This window comes from Hippocampus bargibanti, linkage group LG11, assembly GCF_051943395.1.
Source record: "Hippocampus bargibanti isolate YZ-2025 linkage group LG11, ASM5194339v1, whole genome shotgun sequence".
NCBI classification, from domain to species: Eukaryota; Metazoa; Chordata; class Actinopteri; order Syngnathiformes; family Syngnathidae; genus Hippocampus; species Hippocampus bargibanti.
The window spans coordinates 15133002-15153275 of record NC_142744.1 but is presented as its reverse complement, the minus strand read 5'-3'; the positions used below and the strand labels follow the sequence as shown (position 1 = coordinate 15153275).

Here is a 20274-nt window from a genome sequence, read left to right as displayed (position 1 = left end):
TCAGTTAGTCCACACAGCATGACTTTGCACATTGGTTGGAATCTTGGCAAAAACCGAGCCCGAAAGCAATGAAGATGACAGAGAAACGACGAATAATAGAGTTCAGGACCCCAACCTAATTACATTAAGACTTGTAATCTATATATGAATACAGGTGGTGCTCTCGCCAGTCTCCAGCCTACAAGCAAACGTCTTTGTTGGGACAATACAACGATACAATAAAATACATATTGACTTATATAGCACTTTAACAACAGTTGAAGTAACAAAGTGCTTAACATGGACAACTATCATAAACAGGAAATAAAGCCGTCACAAAGACAACAGCAAAAAGATATCTGAAATTTAATTTACAATGAGACAAGCACAAACGAAGCACTTATTTTTTAGCCATGTTGATACTAGTGGGTTGAGGAAAAAAAATAACCCCACATACAATTACCTTTTTACATTGCCATGCTCAGCCCTCCCCATGACAGAGAAAAAAATCATATGATTAAAGAAAAGCACAATGCTCTTGATTGAAGAACACTTCAGAGAAGTAGACCGTTTAAATTGTCTTGGCGTTCACTGACATTCAATTTTTTATAGTACAGTACATTAAAAAGTCTTGACATTGGCCATATTTTTAAACTATACAACATCCTACACATGCAATCTGCCTAAATAGATCCATTTATCATATTATATGTAACAGAATGGTAAGTATAGTTTTTCTTCATTCGAATGCTGCTGTGCCGATGAGCATTTTGAGTTTGGGAGCTTTTTACTGAGCATCTTCATCTTTGAGTTCATAGAGTGGCTTGTTCTTTAGCCACACAGGGACACAAGCCAGTGTCTTATTGTGCCGGTCCCAAGCCCGGATAAGTACAGAGGGTTGTGTCAGGAAGGGCATCCGACGTAAAAGCTTGGCCAAAACAAACCTCGAAAGTGTCAGTCACGTTTTGCGAGGTGGTGATGGCAGGTGCGGATCCCAAAAAGCAGGCAGGAGGGAGCAGGAGGTTGTTTGACAAATTGTATTAAATTAAAGGTCAGCAGGAACAAAATGTAAAACATCAAAATCAACTGAACAGAAAAAAATACAAAGTATCAAAAGAAGACCAAAAGTAAAAGTCCACCGAGGTTAAACAAACACATGCACCGCATACACAATGCATGCAACAAACATGCAGCAAACAATGAACCGACACCGGATGGTCGTGCCGGGTGTCCTTTTAAGTGTCAGTAATTAAAACGACCAGCACCTGCGAGGCTGCAGGCAGGGCCGACGTCGCTACCCGTTGGTCACCAACCAGATCATGACAGTACCCCTCCTTCAAGGGGCTGCTTCCAGAAGTCCCAACAGTCTCCCAAAAGGTCCACTCGCCAGGGAACAATGGTGGAGACGGCAACCGCTGCCTCTTTAGCATACGACGGGCGGCGGCCTGATGGGAACGGGACTCAGCCTGGGGTGGACGAAGACGCGGCACGCATCGTCGTGGGCGTGAGTGCGATCCCTCTCGCACGTTCACGCGACGGCGCATGGCTCAACGTGGACGTCGAACTGCCAGGCGCAGAATGGCACCCCGTACGGCCGTATGGGACCAGGTGTCGGCTGGACGCCGACGTGGGCGTGAACTGCCCAGCACCGGGGAAACGACACCAGTCCTGAGCCGCTCCGGGATCCAGCGGTGAGTGGGGTCTCAGACTGACGTTGACGCGGACGTTGCACGGCTTGTCGTGGATGAGACTCAATTCGTCATGCACGACGACAGCGTGGCTGGACGTGGGCGTGCACTGCCAGACACCCAGTGTCACCCTGGACAGCCACCTGGAAGGAGGTCTCGGTCAGACGTTTACGTGGACGTTACGGCTCGTCGAGTGACGCAATTCAAACTTGACGAGACTTGGGCTAACGTGGACGTAGCATTGCCAGGCACAGGGTGGAAATGAGACGGGTCTGATGTACCTGCGGGATCCGATGGTTGGTCGGTTTGTTCTGTCACGGTTTGCGAGGTGGTGATGGCGGGTGCGGATCTCAAAAAGCAGGCAGGAGGGAGCAGGAGGTTGTTTGACAAATTGTATTAAAATAAAGGTCAGCAGGAACAAAATGTAAAACGTCAAAATCAACTGAACAGAAAAAATACAAAGTATCAAAAGAAGACCAAAAGTAAAAGTCCGCCAAGGTTAAACAAACACATGCACCACATACACAATGCATGCAACAAACAATGAACCGACACCGGATGGTCGTGCCGGGTGTCCTTTTAAGTTCAGTGATTAAAACGACCAGCACCTGCGAGGCTGCAGGCAGGGCTGACGTCGCTACCCGTTGGTCGCCAATCTGATCGGGACGACCAGCACCTGTGCAGGTGCAGGCGGGGCCGACAGCGCCCCCCGTTGGTCGCCAACCAGATCATAAGAGAAAGATGGGGGACACTGATTCGCTGTGGCGACCCCTGAAGGGAAAAGTCAAAGAAAAGAAGAAGAGTACATTCAAAAATGTGAAGAGTGCAACACTGACATTCTGGTCATGAATACATTGGTAGGCCATATTCAGAATATTGGCATGAGAGCAAAAAAATATCGCTCAATAAGGATGTTATAACAATTTTCCTGGCATATTTCCATCCTGTTTCGCAGCATGCCCTATTATATTTCCAGTTACTTGACGGTGTGTGCTTTCTTGCACGACTCAGTACTTAACCGGCACTGAACATTCAGCAATTTTAAAACTCGTCTCAAAACTCACTTGGACGTATTGCTATTCAACTCAGCATGATTTCGACTTGATTTAGGTTTTACTCCTTGGTGCTTTCTACTATCTTTGTCACTGCTTTATTTCCTGTGTATGATAGCTGTCCATGTTAAGCACTTTGTTACAGCTTCAGCTGTTGTTAAAGTGCTATATAAATCAATATGTATTGTATTGTATTGTATTGTATTGTATTGTATTGTATTGTATTGTATTGTATTGTATTAACCCGTTCTGCATTTCTTCATTTATTCCTTGTAACATTTTTTCTAAAGAAAGAAATGTATTAGCTGATTTATATTAATCTTTAAAAAGTCCCACCGGCTATTTATCCATTTTCAATGCCTTACCCTCAAACTGTATTGTCGTAATTATTGTGTGATTTTTGCCAACAGCATCAGCTAAGCTTATACAGCTTCATGTTTTAGTTGTGAATTAACTTGCTACATTTAAAATTCCAAATCATTTACAAAATATTGACATTTTAGCAAAATTTCAAATTAAATATATAGCATATACCAAATGAAATGATTGACCAAATGAATGCCTGTCTCCACCGCCTTCTCATTTTCCTGCTGTCGTGAGTGATGTCCTCGAATGCTGTTTCCATGGGCACCGCATCAGGTGCTAGATAAGAGGGCACACATACAATAATAACCTCTTGTTCAGGTGCCCGTCGCATTGATCAAACGCTGTTGTCATCTGCTAGATCACAAAATGTGTATAATTGCTGCTTGCGGATATTTGAAGGCCATTCACAGCACATATTTTGATCCTGATGCATGCTAAAAATACATTAACATTTTAGTTGTTAGTGTTGTGCTAAAGACAGTTGATTAATCTCTAAAAATGCAGGTATCATTGAAATACTAAAAATATCCTCCAGAATTTTTGAGCAAATGGGCTTGTTTTTTCTAATGATGATACTAGTGCAGCGTGTTCTACCAGAGACAAATTCCTTGTGTGTTCTACATACTTGGCAATAAAGCTGATTCTGATTCTGACTGTTTTCTGGTTCAAAACACCTCTGCCAACACAGGCTTCGTGTGTGTGTGTGTGTGTGTGTGTGTGTGTGTGTGTGTGTGTGTGTGTGTGTGTGTGTGTGTGTGTGTGTGTGTGTGTGTGTGTGTGCGTGTGCGTGTGCGTGTGTGCGTGTGTGTGTGCGTGTGTGTGTGTGTGTGTGTGTGTGTGTGTGTGTGTGTGTGTGTGTGTGTGTGTGTGTGTGTGTGTGTGTGTGTGCGTGTGTGTGCGTGTGTGCGCATGTGCGCGCGTGTGTGTGTGTGGACAATGATGATGAACGGAGGGTTTTAGAGACGTTTGTGTGTTGGGTGAATTTGTGTAAGCGGTGACAACGCAAATTGAGTACGTTTCTCTCAATGATGAAACCATGGAAACGGTGGGACCATAAAATCATGCTCTTCATCACAGCAGGATGTGACAGAAGCAAGTGCTCCACACAGGCAGACACACATTCCTGTTTCAATATTTTGTGAGGTCTCGATAACTCCAGATAAGGAGTGAGGACCAACATTGCTGCTAAGTTTATAGATGAACTAGTGTTACATTTGAACACCAAATGTCACCCCATTTCCCACTTCAACTTCTTTAAAAACAAAGAACTGAAAATTGGACTTGAAACTGAAATAATAGCGGTAGTGAGGACTCTGAATGGGTACATTCAAAGTCACCACCCCTGTAGTCAATTTGGTTAAAATATCATTTTACTTTTTGTGGTATTAAGTTTTTCCTCATATTAACCACGCACACACACACATAAACACACACAGTGAGTAAAAACTGTGTGTATCCAAGCGAAATGAAAGTACACACACACAAAAAAATCATTTTGGGTGAATTTGTGAGGACCTCTCTGAAACTTTAAGATATGCATATAGAGACCCTCTAGAAGCCTTTAGAATGAAAAACTTGTGAGGACCGGCCAAAAGGTTGTCACTTGTCAAAAATGTCCTCACTAGGTATGGTATAAAATGTTAGTGATCCTCACAAGACTAGTCATACAAACACACACACACACACACACACACACACACACACACACACACACGCGCACGCACGCACGCACACACACACACACACACACACACACACACACACACACACACACACACACACACACACACACACACACACACACACACACACACACACACACACACAGCTGTCAATCCGAATGTGACAATATTGTACAAGTAGGATGTGTATTTGCCGGAGCAGCCTTGCACAAAATGACGATACAAAATAACTGTTTCATAACAAACGCGTACGACAATTTTTTCCAGCCTGACAGCATCTCACTCGCACAGCAATCGGAAGGGGGGGGGTTTACCGAGGCGTCGGTTGGGTGGGATCGCCGCAACGCGAACGCCGCGTCGGGCTCACGGTCAGCGCCGCTGCCTCTTTGAGACAGTTCGTTCTACTGCGCGGCGAGATGGCGAATTGGGCGACTCGGCATTGCAGACGGCCCTGGGTCGGGCCGCTCTTGGGTGATTTATCTGTTAGCAGGGAGAGCAATTTTTGGACAGCTCGCATGTGTGGGAAGCAGTGCGTATTTGGGTCAGCAGAAAGCATGTGCGTCGACACAGTAATAAAGATTGATAATACGAAATATAAAATGATTAAAATGACACTAAAAGTTATTACATTTATAAATGAATTGTCAACATTTTGGTGTATAATAATATTCAATGGAAAATGTTGCTTAAAAACAAGAGATTGACATCATATACTATCATGTCGTATAAGCCTTGCGTCAGCCATTTTGAATGCATTTCGATTTACGACCGTTTGCCTTGTCGGAACGGAACCCGGTCGTAAGTCGGATGTTACCTGTATTTGCAAACACACGCACATAAAATGAAAAGTGGGTTTAAAGAGTTTGATGTTTCTCTCTCATCATAAGTAGGTTCTCCCAGGCAAGTGACACACAGATGCATCCCAGAGCTTGATCGTGGTGTGGAGTCAAGCAAGTCGTGCTGTGAAACTCCGGCCGACGCTGCTGTGCGGGTCTCTCTCTGTCCTGCACTACTTATTGGCCTGCGTGGGAATGAGTCAGGCTGACTGAAAGACATCAAAGACATCAAAGGGTACAAAGGTGCACTTCAAAGTCGTACACACGTCAGCGCCGCGGTGCGCACGTGTGACGCCACCAGTTCATGTGTGACGGGTGTCACAACAGTGACTGTCTTCATCTCCACGATGCTGCCGTATTAATGAAGACGAGACGCGTGGATGTGTCTTTTTATTTCTTTTATTTCTGCAACACTGCAACACAGTATGGCAGAAGGGATGGGTGAAGTCGCATGGGTTTCGTCTTGTGATTAACCTGAATCTCCTCGAGATTGTTCTGGAAACTATGGGCGGGACATAGTGCCACACTGTGCGCCGTTGCGTCACTTCCTTCATAATTTAATAACCTAAGTGTACAACTCCGTTACATACACCCCCCTTAAATTATGCAGAAGTGAGGCAACATACACACGGAAGACAACAGAAAGACCAACAGGCAAAATAGACAAGGTTATCGGGCAAGGATGTACAAGGAAGTCAATCATAGGAATTCTTCTTTCAGAAGTGTGAAGGAATAGGGTGGTTCAAAACCCATCCTATCACAGACTAGTAGAAATGCCATTTACATTTCACAAAACAGCACATAACTACACCCGTTACTGAGAAGCCATAAAGATAATGGCGACAATTGGCACACAGCACAAGCCCAAAAAAAAAATAATCAAATGGTCATATTAAACCCACATTAATGTTGGCATCCCGACTCTCTGATAGGACATTTCACATATCAGCCTGTCAGGGGGTTTAACTGTCCTACCACATCTCGTGAAATTGATGGGGCCCTGTGTGTCTTGTGGTTGTGTGCAAATTACCGCCTCAAGTTCAGTCTCATCTGGGGGTGAGTCAGGGGTCGAGCGTGCTATGTCAAACACCGGGTCTGTGGAAAGTTCAGTCTGTGTGTGGATATCATGGCCTGCTGACAGACTTCTCTCACTGACATCCCCTCGACATGCATCGGCGGAATCATGCTCTGAAGAGAAGTGCTCATGTTCCTCTGTCTGAGCTGGAGACTGCATGACCCAGTTCTCAGTGCGCAGCTGAGTGTCCTCCTGATCATCAGGGACTGAGCTTTTGTCACTCCCACAATGTGCGTCCATCTCTGACCCCTCTGAACACGAACCAGGCTCCACCTGCCCCGAGAATGTCAAGAAGTCAACCGGGAGCAGTAAGTTCCTGTGTACGACCTTCTCTCTGCCTGTGGCATCATCTCGGATCCTGTACACATTGATCAACGGCTTCACAGACGCCACGTCATAAGGGGTTGACTCCCAACGATCCGCAACCTTCCGCTTGCCCTTCTCGCCTCGATTGGCTAGTAGCACCTTGTCACCAACAGCCAATGGCGACCCCTTGACTTTGCGGTTGTAGATCTGGGCGTGGCGGGTCTGTTCCTTGGCTGCATGCTGTTGAGCAATTTGCACGGCTTCAGAAAGGTCTCTCTTCAAGGTGCTCACAAACTCATTGTGACTGACAACATTGGCGTTCTCCAAGACATGATGGAACATGATGTCAATGGGCAAGCGAGGGACACGTCCAAACATCAAATAGAATGGCGCAAAGCCCGTCGTCTCATGTACTGTGCAGTTGTAGCAGAAAGTCAACATATTCAACATTTGTGGCCATTTGGACCTAGACTTTGGGGGAAGTGTTCTGATCATCCCTCCAAGGGTCCGGTTGAATCTTTCTGCGATGCCATTACCCATGGGATGATACGGTGTTGTGTGGGACTTATGCACCCCTGCCATCTCAAGAAGATCCTTGATGAGTCTACTCTCAAAGTTGGCTCCCTGATCCGAATGGATCCTTTTGGGGAACCCATAAATGCAGAAGAACTTGTCCCACAGGCAGCGGGCAACTTGCTTTGCTGATTGGTTCCTGCAGGGGAAGGCGAGAGCCAACTTTGAGAAGTGGTCGGTGACGACGAGGACATCGGTGGTTTTCTTGTCGCCGGACTCTGCTGTCCAAAAATCAATGCATACCAGTTCCATTGGAGCCGAAGTGCGGATGTTCTCCAGGGGTGCCCGGGCGTCTGGCTCGGGGGTCTTACCCAAGATGCACCTCTGGCACTGCCTTACATGTTTTGTAATGTCTTTCTCCATCCCTGTCCAAAAGAACCGTTCACTAGCCAAGGAGAGTGTCCGAGAACAGCCCTGATGACCAGCCGCGTCATGCACACCATGTAGGACTTGGTGTTTCAGAGACCCAGGTATGACGAACTGAAAGACTCTTCTGTTCATGTGGCGATCTTTCCTTACTCTGTAAAGAGTCCCGTCACGAACTTTCAGCTTCTTCCAGTGCCTCAGCAACAAAAGAACACAGCTCGTCTCAGCTGCTCTTTCATGTTTGGTAGGTCTCATATGTCGCTGCACATAGAACATGACTCGGCTGACTGTTGAATCTTGGTGCTGCAGGTCACGTAACTGACTATGGGGAATGACAATGGAAGGGTCTTCTTCAGGTAGCTGTAGTGACAATGGGGTTGCTCCAGGGAGTCGAGAGGTCCCGCCAGTCTGATGGACGTCTAAAACTGCAGACACCTCCTGCGCATCAATTGCACTTCCAGAAGACTGATCAGGAGCTTCTCCCTGGGAAACTTCTCCATCATGATCACCAGCCATGTGGACAGCCTGACAGTTGGTGGTGAAACGGAAAGCATCCTGTACAGTCTCATTCACGACCCCTTGGACTCCATTGAGTAGGTATTGGTAGGGTTCTTTCACCAGGCGATGGCTCACGCAAGACTGAACGAAGGGTTCTCGACTCAGTGCATCAGCCACTATGTTCTTGGGCCCTGGGACGTACTTCAAGTCAAAGTCATATGCTGCCAGCTTCGACACCCACCTCAGCTCGCAGGCATCTAGTTTGGGCTTCGTCAGGATATATGTCAAGGGGTTGTTGTCAGACCATGCAGTAAAATGTCTGCCTTTTAGCCAGTGGGAAAACTTGTCACATACGGCCCACTTTAAAGCAAGAAATTCGAGCCGATGTGCAGGGTAGTTCAATTGGGCTCGTGACAGCGTTTTACTCGCAAATGCCACTGGTCTCGCAACCTTGTCATCAGGCTGAAGCTGGGAGAGGACAGCTCCAATGCCGTCAAACGATGCATCGACTGCAAGGATGAAAGGTTTCTCAAAGTCAGGGTGGGCCAGCGTTACACTGTTTGACAGATCGTGCTTCAGAGTCTCGAAGGCAGTTTGACATTCAGTGGTCCAGTCCGCCGGTGTCAACTTCACATGACTTGATGCATCCGATGTGGGTTTCGACCTGCGTCTGGCCTTACCACTGGTTTTCTGGCCTGAAAGGAGCTTGAAAAGGGGCTTGGCCTTGATGGAGCAGTCCTCAATGAAGTGCTGATAATACAACACCATTCCCAAGAAAGATCTAATTTTCTTCTGCGAGGGAGTGAGGCCATCACTGTCCATTAGGTCTGGTACCTGTACACTGTTTATCGCTTCCACCTTTTCAGGGTCTGTCCGTACCCCTGACTCTGAGACAACATGGCCAAGGAACTTCACAGATCTCCGAAGAAAGTGACACTTCTTCGGAGCAAGCCTCAGATTATGGTTCTTCAAGCGGGAGAAAACCATCTCCAATCGCTCAAGCGCAATCTCTTCTGTCGGACCAAAGACCATGAGATCGTCAAGATAGCACAGGAGGCTGGTGAAGTTCTTGTCCCCGAAAATGGAAAGCATCATCCGCATGAATGTAGCCGGGCTGTTCGAAAGGCCTTGTGGCATCCGGTTATATTCATGTAGGCCAAATGGGGACGAGAAGGCGGTGTACTTCTTATGGTCCTCAAACAGGGGCACATTATAAAATCCCGAGGTGAGGTCCATGGTGGAGAAGAAGACATTTCCTCCAAGTGCGGCAAGAGCGTCAGCCTGATGGGGCAATGGGTGAGCATCGCGCTGTGTCCTCGCATTTAGCCATCTGAAATCCGTGCAGATGCGCAACTCCCCATTCTTCTTCCACACTAAGACCAATGGAGATGCATATTCACTCGTGGATTTCCGAATAATGCCTTTTTCTTCCATCTCATTGAGAGTCATTCTCAGCTTTTCATATTGACTTGGTGGCACTCTTCGATAAGGCAGGCGGAATGGTCTCTCATCCACGAGGTGTATCTTGTGCACAAATTCAGAGGCCTCTCCACAGTCCATCCTGTTCCGTGAAAATACTGCTTCATATCTCTCAATGAGTTGGAAAAGTCTGTCCCTCCACGTATCGGAGACAGCACATGCATCCAAGTCCAGATCATGTAGTCCAAGCTTGTCCAGTGCTATTTTGATGTCTTCTTTGGACCTTGGCCTTGCGGTGGCATTCTGAACAGATTGGGACATAATTTGGATCTTGTCAGGTTCAGACAAGTCTTCTGTCGCAATGCAGGGAAATACATCTGCCAGCTTTGTGTTTCTTCTCAACACCACTTTTTCAGTCGAGGGGTTGATGACCCTCACTGGGAGCCATCCATCGCCCCACATCGGTGTGATAATCCGGCCAACCAGAATCTTCCTGGATCTGCACCTTGCTTGAGTTGGTTCAACTATGACCGTGCTGCCAACTGACATTGGTGCGCAGGCGGGAAGCTTAGCCCAAACAAGATGTTCACTCTCTGGTTGCAACATCACACATTGCTGCAACTTCAGCGTGCCAACTTTGTCAGGAATCGTTCCACCCCTCCATTTCTCTGTGTTGGAAAGCAGTGAGAAAAAGTGGTGGGAGTCATCATCAATCGAACTACCGGGCTCTGACATGAGCCGCCAATAGTCTTTAGTCTTCCGCATCAGGTGAAGGATTTTCTTAATGGCATTGCTGCCAAGAATTATGTCGTCGGTTTGTCCAGGCACCACAAACATGGGCACAGCTAGCTTGCAATTGTACACGACTATTTCCAAATCACATATGGCCGAAGGCGTCACCTGATGACCACCACATCCTACAATGACAACGTCATCTGCAGAGTAACGTTTGATGTTAGGGTTGCACACTAACAATCGTGCCATAGCCGACTCACTCAATGTGCAACCAGTAGAGCCGCTGTCAATCATTGCGGTCAGGGAAATGCCTGCGACAGTGGCAGTGGTGTAGAACAAGCTATCTGACTTCAGGACCTTGTGTGTGCCTTGGAAGACAACAGTCTTCTCCGTGGGGACACTGGAAGTGAGGGACTCTAATATCGAATCAAGATCATCTGTCGAACTGTTGGGAGGGTCATGAACTTCATCCGCATCATACTCCCTTGGATGCGGAGACATTAGTTTCCCGACAGTAGAGATCTTGTGGGCTGCACTTGTGTGGGGCAGTTGCGTCTGGAGTGATCAGGTGAAAAGCATAGAAAACAAAGTCTTTTTTCGCGGCAGTGAATAAGCGCAGAATGGTCAGCGCTAGCACAGACAGCACATGGTAGCTTATTCAAACCGTCCACCATTGGAAGCCTTGACTTGCGTCTACCAGAGGCAGAGGGATTGTTAGCTCCTTGCAGCAAAACTCTTTCCAGCATGGAAATGACACGCTCAAGATTTGCGGAGTCGGGTGGCCTGACTGAGTGGGATATTTTATCGTTGTCCTGACATGCTGTATTCTGAAGCATTTCACTTTTATTTACATGAATGAGTTGACTGTTCGCCGCAGCTGGAGTGGCAGTCCTGGGACTCATTTCTGTCTGGTACTCATCCAGGATGGCTTGGACCTCAACTGCCGACCATTTATCCACTGTTTTTGACCTAAATGTCATGGAAAGATCTTTGGATGGACAATTTTTAATAAACATCCGTGTTACGTCGAGGGAAGAACAGTCGAAATCTCTGCCCTGTTCTTTGAGACGATTGGTGGCAACTTCAGCTGCGTTGTTAAGCCTCAACCAGTAGTCATATGGGGCCTCCTTATCCCTGGGCAGCGTGGTGTAAAAGTCTGCTAGAGGGAGAGGTGAACAAGGGGCAGTAGAAAAATGCTTGCGAAGAAGGCTATAGATGGCATTTGGGTTCTGGGTTACATCAACTCCACTGTTTCTTGTGCTAACCTTGACAACATCTTTAGCTCTACCGCTGATGTTCATGAGGATTTCCTCTGCCTGATGCTCAGGAGCTACTTTTGCTCTCCTTATGTAGTTCCTCATTAGGTCTTCCCACTCATCTACATTCATTTGATCAGTGTGGTCACCCTTGAAAGTCGGGGGTTCGCGAACTTTCCTGTGCGGTAGTATCAGAACTTGTGATGAGTCAAGACTTTGTGTTGTTGTGTCAATGGGCGTGTCATGTGGGAATGAGGTGTTATGCATGGGGACGTTATGTGTTGGGGTGAGATGTGCAACAATGCTGTCTGCCAGCTGCTGGCCAATGTGTCTAATTATGTCACTCATCTGACCAACTACGTCAGGTGACTGGGGTAAGGGATCTGTCACTGGTGTGTCAGGAGTCTGTGCGCTCGTCTGAGATGTACTACACTGGGTCTGGGAAGGAACTCTGTCCCCACTAACATAAGTGGCCTCAGCTAGAACCTGCCCATTCCCCTCTACTACATCACTCTGGATGGGACTCCACACCTGTAACATGGTCGGGATGCCTCTACCTCTACCAATACACTTATTAAAAGGTGTGCTAAATGTCCCTTGGAAGGAGCTCATTCTCAAACTTCACAAAAAAAAAAACTTACAGGAAAAAAAAAGAAGCACAACAATTGCAAAACAGCAGCTCAGACAATCAACACACAATTTAAAGAACGGGGTCGACACACCGTCCACCGAGTGATGGGATGAAGACACTGTGCAGCATCGCGGTCCCGGTCCGAAGTGGAGAGTCACTTGTGATCCGGGTCACGGCACCAATGTGACGGGTGTCACAACAGTGACTGTCTTCATCTCCACGATGCTGCCGTATTAATGAAGACGAGACGCGTGGATGTGTCTTTTTATTTCTTTTATTTCTGCAACACTGCAACACAGTATGGCAGAAGGGATGGGTGAAGTCGCATGGGTTTCGTCTTGTGATTAACCTGAATCTCCTCGAGATTGTTCTGGAAACTATGGGCGGGACATAGTGCCACACTGTGCGCCGTTGCGTCACTTCCTTCATAATTTAATAACCTAAGTGTACAACTCCGTTACACATGCAGTTATCTGAGGATGTTGATGTGGGGAAAAGAAATCTTAACACTTCACAAGATAATCATTCAGGAGTCAGGACAGTCTTATGCAATAATTGGGCCTTTGCTATTTTTAAAGAGCAGCTTTATACTGTAATTTCAATGTTACTTTGTCAAATTATGCTCAGTGTTTCTTAATTTACATTTTAGGGCACATAGACCCCTGCTAAGTTTACATTTATGTGATACAAAAAATATAAAACTATTTAAGATTGAAAATAATTTAAAGGAACACATTTTTCAAAGGGGGTCTCGTGTTTCTGATACTAAGTAGGCCAACAGAAAACCCCACGGCGGATTGAACAATTCACCACTGATGTCATAATGTAACGTCAAAAAAAGGAGTTGAGCTGTGCCTTTAAGAATTCTTCCGCGCCGAATCCGGAAGTGGGCTGCAAAGAATAACTGGCGCTAAATGCGAACACAGGAACAAGGCCGCGCTAAAATACGTGGTCACGCAAGCCAGCGTCATCCTGCAGCTTTTAAAGCGCGTGTCCTCAAAGTCTCCGTTCGGTCGCGCGCTCGCAGCAGTTGCCCATCACCTCCTAATTTTGTTCTTCGTCACCATATTGTTTTTGCTTGGTTTTGTCCGTGCGTTTCAGACAACATGGAAGAGGCCAACAAGCTAATCGGTGCGGGTAAGAGACATCTTGTGATGGGCAAAGTGGTGGAGGCGGTGAACACGCTCCAAGAGGCCTGCGGACTATTGTGAGTTTCGTGGACGAGGGGTGTTTATTAATGTTCTTATTTCTGAAGTTTGCCTAAACTGATAACTGCATAAAAACTCACCCAAAGTTTAGCCACATAGTCATTAAAGTTTAGTGGTGTTGAGTTTCTGCACGACATTTCTGGATGAACCGAAAATACATCGTAGCATAGAAAAGTGAACTCTGCTTGACTTCGGAACCTTCGAATGCACGTCCAACGATTGAATGTTAGTACTTTTTGCACAACCCGGCGTTTATTTACAACGCATGGCAGAACTACATGCCTGGACACGTTTAACAGTTGTATCAATGCAAGTCAAGTGTCCAGTGTGTTGCTGATAGTAATTCGAATAGCTACAACACGACTGAGTTATTTAATTTTCTTATTTTAATTCCTATTTGCTTCCTATAAATAACTACGGTCGGTTAACCAAAACCTCAACGACTACAATTCCAGACCATCTTTCCAAAAGTAACTAGGTTAGGCTGCAGCTTTGTGACCATATTGAGAGCAAGTGCAATAAGAAATGGATGACTTGACAATGAGGTGTTTTGCTTTCAGAGCCAAAGCATATGGAGACACTGCAGATGAGTGTGCAGAGGCATTCTTTTGGTATGGCAAAGCACTCTTGGATTTGGCAAGGTATGAACTCTAATCTTTTAGGCTTTTGAGTTTCATATTGAACTATTTAAACAAAGGAAAAGCTGAATGTCACTGTTGTGTTGCAGGATGGAGAACTCAGTCCTTGGTAATGCTTTGGAAGGAGTCCCAGAAGGGGACGAAGATGCAAAACCCCAAGAATCTAATGTGGAGGGCACAGAAAATGATGATGGTATCTAAATATTTTCAAAAGTCAAATGCAGTACAGAACTCACAAAAATTCAGGGGGATTTTTATTTTGGGGTGAGGATCTGTGGAGAGACCCAAAATGGCACCCCCCCCCCCCCCCCCCCAAAAAAAAAAAAAAAAAAAAAAAAAAAAACACAAAAAAACAAAACACCCACTCGAACATTTACAGGTCAACTTAAATTTTGGTCACTTATCATTTTGCTCCATACAAAGCATACAAATCACAAATAATTTGACATTTTCATTGAACAGTTTGTGGAAGGTCAAAATAAGTTCACCAGTAATCACTAGTCTGTTTTAGGTTGATTCTGAAAATATTCTTTAACTTTTTCTCTTCTTGTCATAACAGAAAAAGACAGAGATGAGTTGAGGTTTCTAGTTTATGACGCAATGGCGGAGAAACCCAAAGATGAAAAGAAGAATGCAGAAGGGGACAAAAATAGTGACCTAAACACAGTCAAGATGGAGGAAAGTGACACAGACAAAACTGAGCTAAAAGACACCGCAGAGAAGATGGAAGAACTGGGAGATAAGGAAAGGGCAACTGCAGCTAACAGGAATGAAGAAAAACCTGCAGACAAAATGGAGGACAGTGAAGTGCAAGAACCAGCATCACCCAAAATAGAAGAACAGGAAACTGGTAAGAAAGAAGAAGATGACAAAGTTGGTAAAATGGAAGATGGGAAAACCGACAAGGATCAGGATTTGAATGCCAAAAAGGTAGATGAACTGTCGGAGAAAACTGAAGACCGTGCAAAAGACACATCGGACAAAATGGAAGCCAGTGAAGGGGACAAAATGGCTGACAAAAACATGGACGAACCAGTTGAGAAGATGGAAGAACCAGCCGCGACAGAGGAAGAAGAGCCGGCAAAAAAAGCTGACGGTGAGTTTCTCCCCTGGACTGGTCACAATTCTTTAGAAATATTTAAATCTAGTTGTTTTCAGAAGGAGACGAAGATGATGATGATGATGATGATGATGAAGAAGAAGACAAAAATGATGACGCTGGTGAAAAGGTATTACAACAAAAACTGCAAAACCGAGCAAGTAATCACAACATGAATATTTTGTAGGAAAGTGAAGAGGAGGAAGAGGAGGTGGGAAACCTTCAGTTGGCTTGGGAGATGTTGGAGGTAGCCAAGGTCATCTATAAGAGGTCAGTGCAGAACAGGGTGATCATGATTTGGATTTCAGTTGCTTCATTCCATAAATAGGCTAAAATTTCAAATATACAGTGTAGAAAATACACAGCTTATGTTTCAGTCGGTAGTTTGGATCATAACATGTCAGAAAATAGACAATTAAAAAATAATTTGAACAATGATAGATGATCCCTCAGCAATGGAAAAAGTAATCAGTAAAATTGATTATCAATGAATCATTGCCCGTCTTGTAACCTTGCGCGTCTCCATGGTCTTTTTTTTGTCTTGAACATAGAAAAGAGTCCAAGGAGGACCAGCTCATGGCAGCTCAGGCCCATTTAAAGCTGGGTGAAGTTTCTGTTGAGTCTGGTAGGTTCAGGATGCTGACGTGCCACCTTATAGATGCCGTGAAGCTTCCCAAGAAATGAACGCTCGCTCCCCCACCGCCCTGCAGGTAACTATACCCAGGCCTTGGAGGACTTCCAGGAGTGTCTTTCCCTGCAGTTGAAACACTTGGACGCCGACAGTCGACTCCTTGCCGAGACACATTACCAACTAGGTCTGAGCTTCAGCTTGAACCAGCAATACAAAGACGCCATTGACCAGCTCAACCGTTCTGTTTCTGTCATCAAAACCAGGCTGGGTAAGAGCGAAAGTTGTCTAAAAATGACATTACAGTCTCTCAGATAACCAATCCAGGGATCCCAGACGTCCGCTATTTCGCGGAATTCTGCAATTTTTTTTCCACCAAAGTGATATTTTCTATTTTTATATAAAAGTTCCTTTATTTCCGTATACTGCCGCTAAAACATTTGTTTTGCAGTGTGATAGGATGATCAGAATGCATAGTGCTTGAGTCTGCATGCTCTCGTGTGTTTTGGTCGATGTCGGTTGCTTCCATTGACAATCGGGATCGCTTGGGAGTAAAATACCATGAGACTGTGCACGAGAAAACAAAAATGGCAGCTCCCTTATCGCGCTTTTCGAAGTAAACTTTCACTAAACATAATCACATTCTTATTACTTATATGTTTAATGTGTTAATGGTGGAGACAGTGTAGGTTAGATATATATTGATTTTGTTTTGATGTGAAGCTTACGTACACGTGTGCTCTCCCGAGCGAGCAATCACACGGAACACGACTTTTCACATTGTGAAGATGTTGTGGAAGAGAGAGATCCTATACAAGAGTGATAGTGGAACTGTGACATCTCTGGATGGAGGGATAAAGAATTCGTGTAATTGGGCATGGTTAGAAAAGCAAGTCGACGGATGTCCGCTTTCAGATTTTATATTCTAACAAAGAAATTCGGGGAAAGCCCTTTGCGACGGAAAAGTAATCAACTATGGTGGCAAAAGTTGGCTGTCACTCAAACAGCATTGTGAGGGAAGTAAACATGCAGAGAAAAAAAAGATTGAGGAAGCAGAATTACAAACTACCTGGTGAGTCATTCGAATTCATAAATTAATGAAATTATGATAGGGCATGTTTATTCCTATTGACCTGCAGTATACCATGATTTTAATTAGGATTTCTAATACTAAACTAACTTAAATAAGACTTGATGGGGGATGACCAAAGTTGGTGAAAAACCTCTATAAACGTAGTAAATGATATTTCTATTCCCGCTCGCTCCCTCAGATCCTCTTCCTCCCTCCATCTCTGTATGCATACACCCCTGGGCCCCCCCCCCCCCCCTGTCTCCGCACGATGGGGGACAGAGCCTTCAGCTGCTCTGCCCCCTACCTTTGAAACTCACTTCCAACATTCGTAACATCGATTCTCTTCCCACCACAGGACATGATTGTATTTTATTTATTATAGTATCTATGCTTGTCTGTCACTATAAAGTGTTCTTGAGAACTTTGAAAGGCGCTTAAAATGAAATGTATAATTATGTAGCAGATATTTAATGTGCAATCTTGCATTCATAAATTTACGGCCCCCTTGACTCCCGGCTGATCTTTTTCATTTTCCTCTGTTTTAATTTCCCTTGGCTGGGATCCCTGCCAATCATGGCTCACCTGTTTTCTGAGTATGGTCATGTGACATTAGCAAGCTCATTTTTATTCCACAAACACAATATTCATAAGAATACTGAGTTTAAACTGGAGGCACATGGATCCTATTTATTAAGAAAAGTTTGGTCCACCACATCATTTTATTCCGCCTGCGAAAGCAAATCAAGCGTGTCAAGTGCTGTGATGCTTGCCAAAATCCCAACCAAAATTTCAAATTGTCCCAAGTAAACCACAATAACAGTCCTTATTCTTGACTTCAGATTTGGAAACCAATTATTCATTCATTTGTTTAGCGTATTATGCGCGGGAGATGGAACATTGTAATGGTTTCCCCTAATTCATAACGGCCCTCGAGAGGAAACCGTAACTACAACGTTGCCCGCGGCAAAAAAATAGTTTGACGACCTCGCCTTCGTTGGACCTTTGAGTTTCAAAGTCGAGTAACGTTAACATATAAAGGTTACCAGTGTATTTTCGGTTCATCCTGAAATTATACCTTTTGGCTGAGCAGCCCAAATCTTTCTTCTGTTCCTTCAATGAACCTTGTTCCGTTTTATGGTCTTTTGAGATCGATAAAGTCCCCTTGTTTCTGATTGCACAATAACGCCACATTGTTTTGACAGAAACCCTGACACAACTGATCGCAAAAGCTCCTGGCCCTAACGCACTTTCTGAGGAGAAGCAGGAGATGGAGGAGCTGAAGGGCCTGCTGCCAGAGATCCAAGAGAAGGTGGAGGATGCCACCGATCTCCTCAAAACTCAAAACAAAAACACAGATGCCATCCTGGTAGGTCACTTTTTGAAATGTGGCCCATTAAAAATTTGACAAGTAAGTTTGACTTGCAAACTTACTTGTTGTAAATATAACTTTTTGCTGCTGTGAAATGCAAATTTCTCTACTGTGAGACTAAAAGGCTAATCTAATCGAATCTAAATTAATTTAATGTGCCCTTCAGGATGGCGCCTCCACTTCATCTGCACCCTCTCGGTCTGCTACACAGAGTGGTGACACTTCACCTGTGAGTCGCCAGCAATCATTGTTGGTTTATTCATGAACAATTTTCTCCTGGCTGATTGTGAAATATATCCCCCAGTGGTTCATACATGCTTGTGCGTAAAATCAAACACGTGCTGATGTTGTTTCTCTTCCCTGACTCAGACAAGCGACTTAACGTCAACCACCCCATTCATTTCTGCCATTGGGGCCACTGCCAGCGCTCCAGCCTCTGATATCAGCCACTTGGTCAGAAAGAAGGTGGGACGATGACAGAGTCCGAACCGGGCGGCACTTGTACGCCACGCTGTTGTCTAACTTCGACATGTGTGTGTGTGTGTGTGTGTGTGTGTGTGTGTGTGTGTGTGTGTGTGTGTGTGTGTGTGTGTGTGTGTGTGTGTGTGTGTGTGTGTGTGTGTGTGTGTGTGTGTGTGTGTGTGTGTGTGTGTGTGTGTGTGTGTGTGTGTGTGTGTGTGTGTGTGTGTGTGTGTGTGTGTGTGTGTGTGTGTGTGTGTGTGTGTGTGTGTGTGTGTGTGTGTGTGTGTGTGTGTGTGTGTGTGTGTGTGTGTGTGTGTGTGTGTGTGTGTGTGTGTGTGTGTGTGTGTGTGTGTGTGTGTGTGTGTGTGTGTGTGTGTGTGTGTGTGTGTGTGTGTGTGTGTGTGTGTGTGTGTGTGTGTGTGTGTGTGCGTGTGTGCGTGTGCGTGTGCGCGTGTGCGCGTGCGCGTGTGCGCGCGTTTCAGCGGAAGCCAGAGGAGAGTCCTGTGAAAGAAGGTGTCGTCAAGAAGGCCAAGCAGGATGCTCAGGAGATTTGTGCTGTGCAAAAAGCCAATGGTGACACTAATGGAGCCCGCTAACTGCATTGGAAGTTTAGCGGGGAGGGATGCTTTTCATTCCATTTGAAGTCATTTATTGCTTCCTTGGCTATAAACCTTTTTTTTCGACTGTTGCAGTGTGAAAGAGACCTCTTTGTTCTCTCTTTACCTCAGCAAGAACGCAGCATTATGGCCAAGCTCCTGTACATTTGTTTGCATCTATTCGTACTTGTTCTGCTTTTGTACAGTTGAAGTAAAGGTTTTGTACATCTTTGAAGTTGCGTGGTGAAACAATGCCAACATTGGCAGGTCTCTTAACATGGCTGGATTTGGTGTCTTAACATTTTGTGCCTATTTGGCAAGCAAATGTGGTTCCTTAAAAATATCCAATCAGAAATGTTGGCATTGTTCCCCCCTGCTTTGTACACTGCCTTGTTGTGAGATTTTAATTTTCTTGTTTTGCCTAATAAAATGATTAAAAACAAAAATGAAAACAGGATTTCCTTTGTCCTTGCCGTTTATCCCCCATTAAGTTTGGAAGGGCTTGAATTGAACGGGCACCTTTTCGTAGATGACTTTGGGATGAAGTGGGGTACTGTACAGGTACAGGCTGCCCTCGTTGCCTGCCGATCATAGTTCACATCCAATGGAAAAGTCATCGTGAATGTTTTTCGTGGAATGTGTGATAGTGAGCTCCAGGACTCCCCGAAGCTTTCCAGGCCATCGGTTTGACTTACGCCGAGGCTAGAAATGTCGTTCAATTCCATACATACCATGACATA

At 45.2% G+C, this 20274-nt stretch overlaps 1 protein-coding gene across 2 annotated transcripts; it reads left to right on the top strand.

The window, feature by feature from the left end:
* Window positions 1–13360: 13360 nt before the first annotated feature.
* On the top strand, window positions 13361–19985 carry nasp (nuclear autoantigenic sperm protein (histone-binding)). Of its 2 annotated transcripts, none has more exons than XM_089008077.1 (12): window positions 13361–13669; window positions 14231–14311; window positions 14398–14501; window positions 14868–15404; window positions 15470–15537; window positions 15595–15677; window positions 15959–16032; window positions 16118–16306; window positions 18310–18473; window positions 18643–18705; window positions 18846–18941; window positions 19421–19985. In XM_089008077.1, the coding sequence occupies exons 1-12, from the start codon at window positions 13377–13379 to the stop codon at window positions 19532–19534; spliced, it is 1866 nt and encodes a 621-aa protein (XP_088864203.1). In that variant the 5' UTR covers window positions 13361–13376; the 3' UTR covers window positions 19535–19985. The 2 variants fall into 2 exon arrangements, with proteins under 2 accessions (XP_088864203.1, XP_088864202.1); XM_089008076.1 differs by having other exon boundaries at window positions 15467–15537.
* Window positions 19986–20274: the final 289 nt, after the last annotated feature.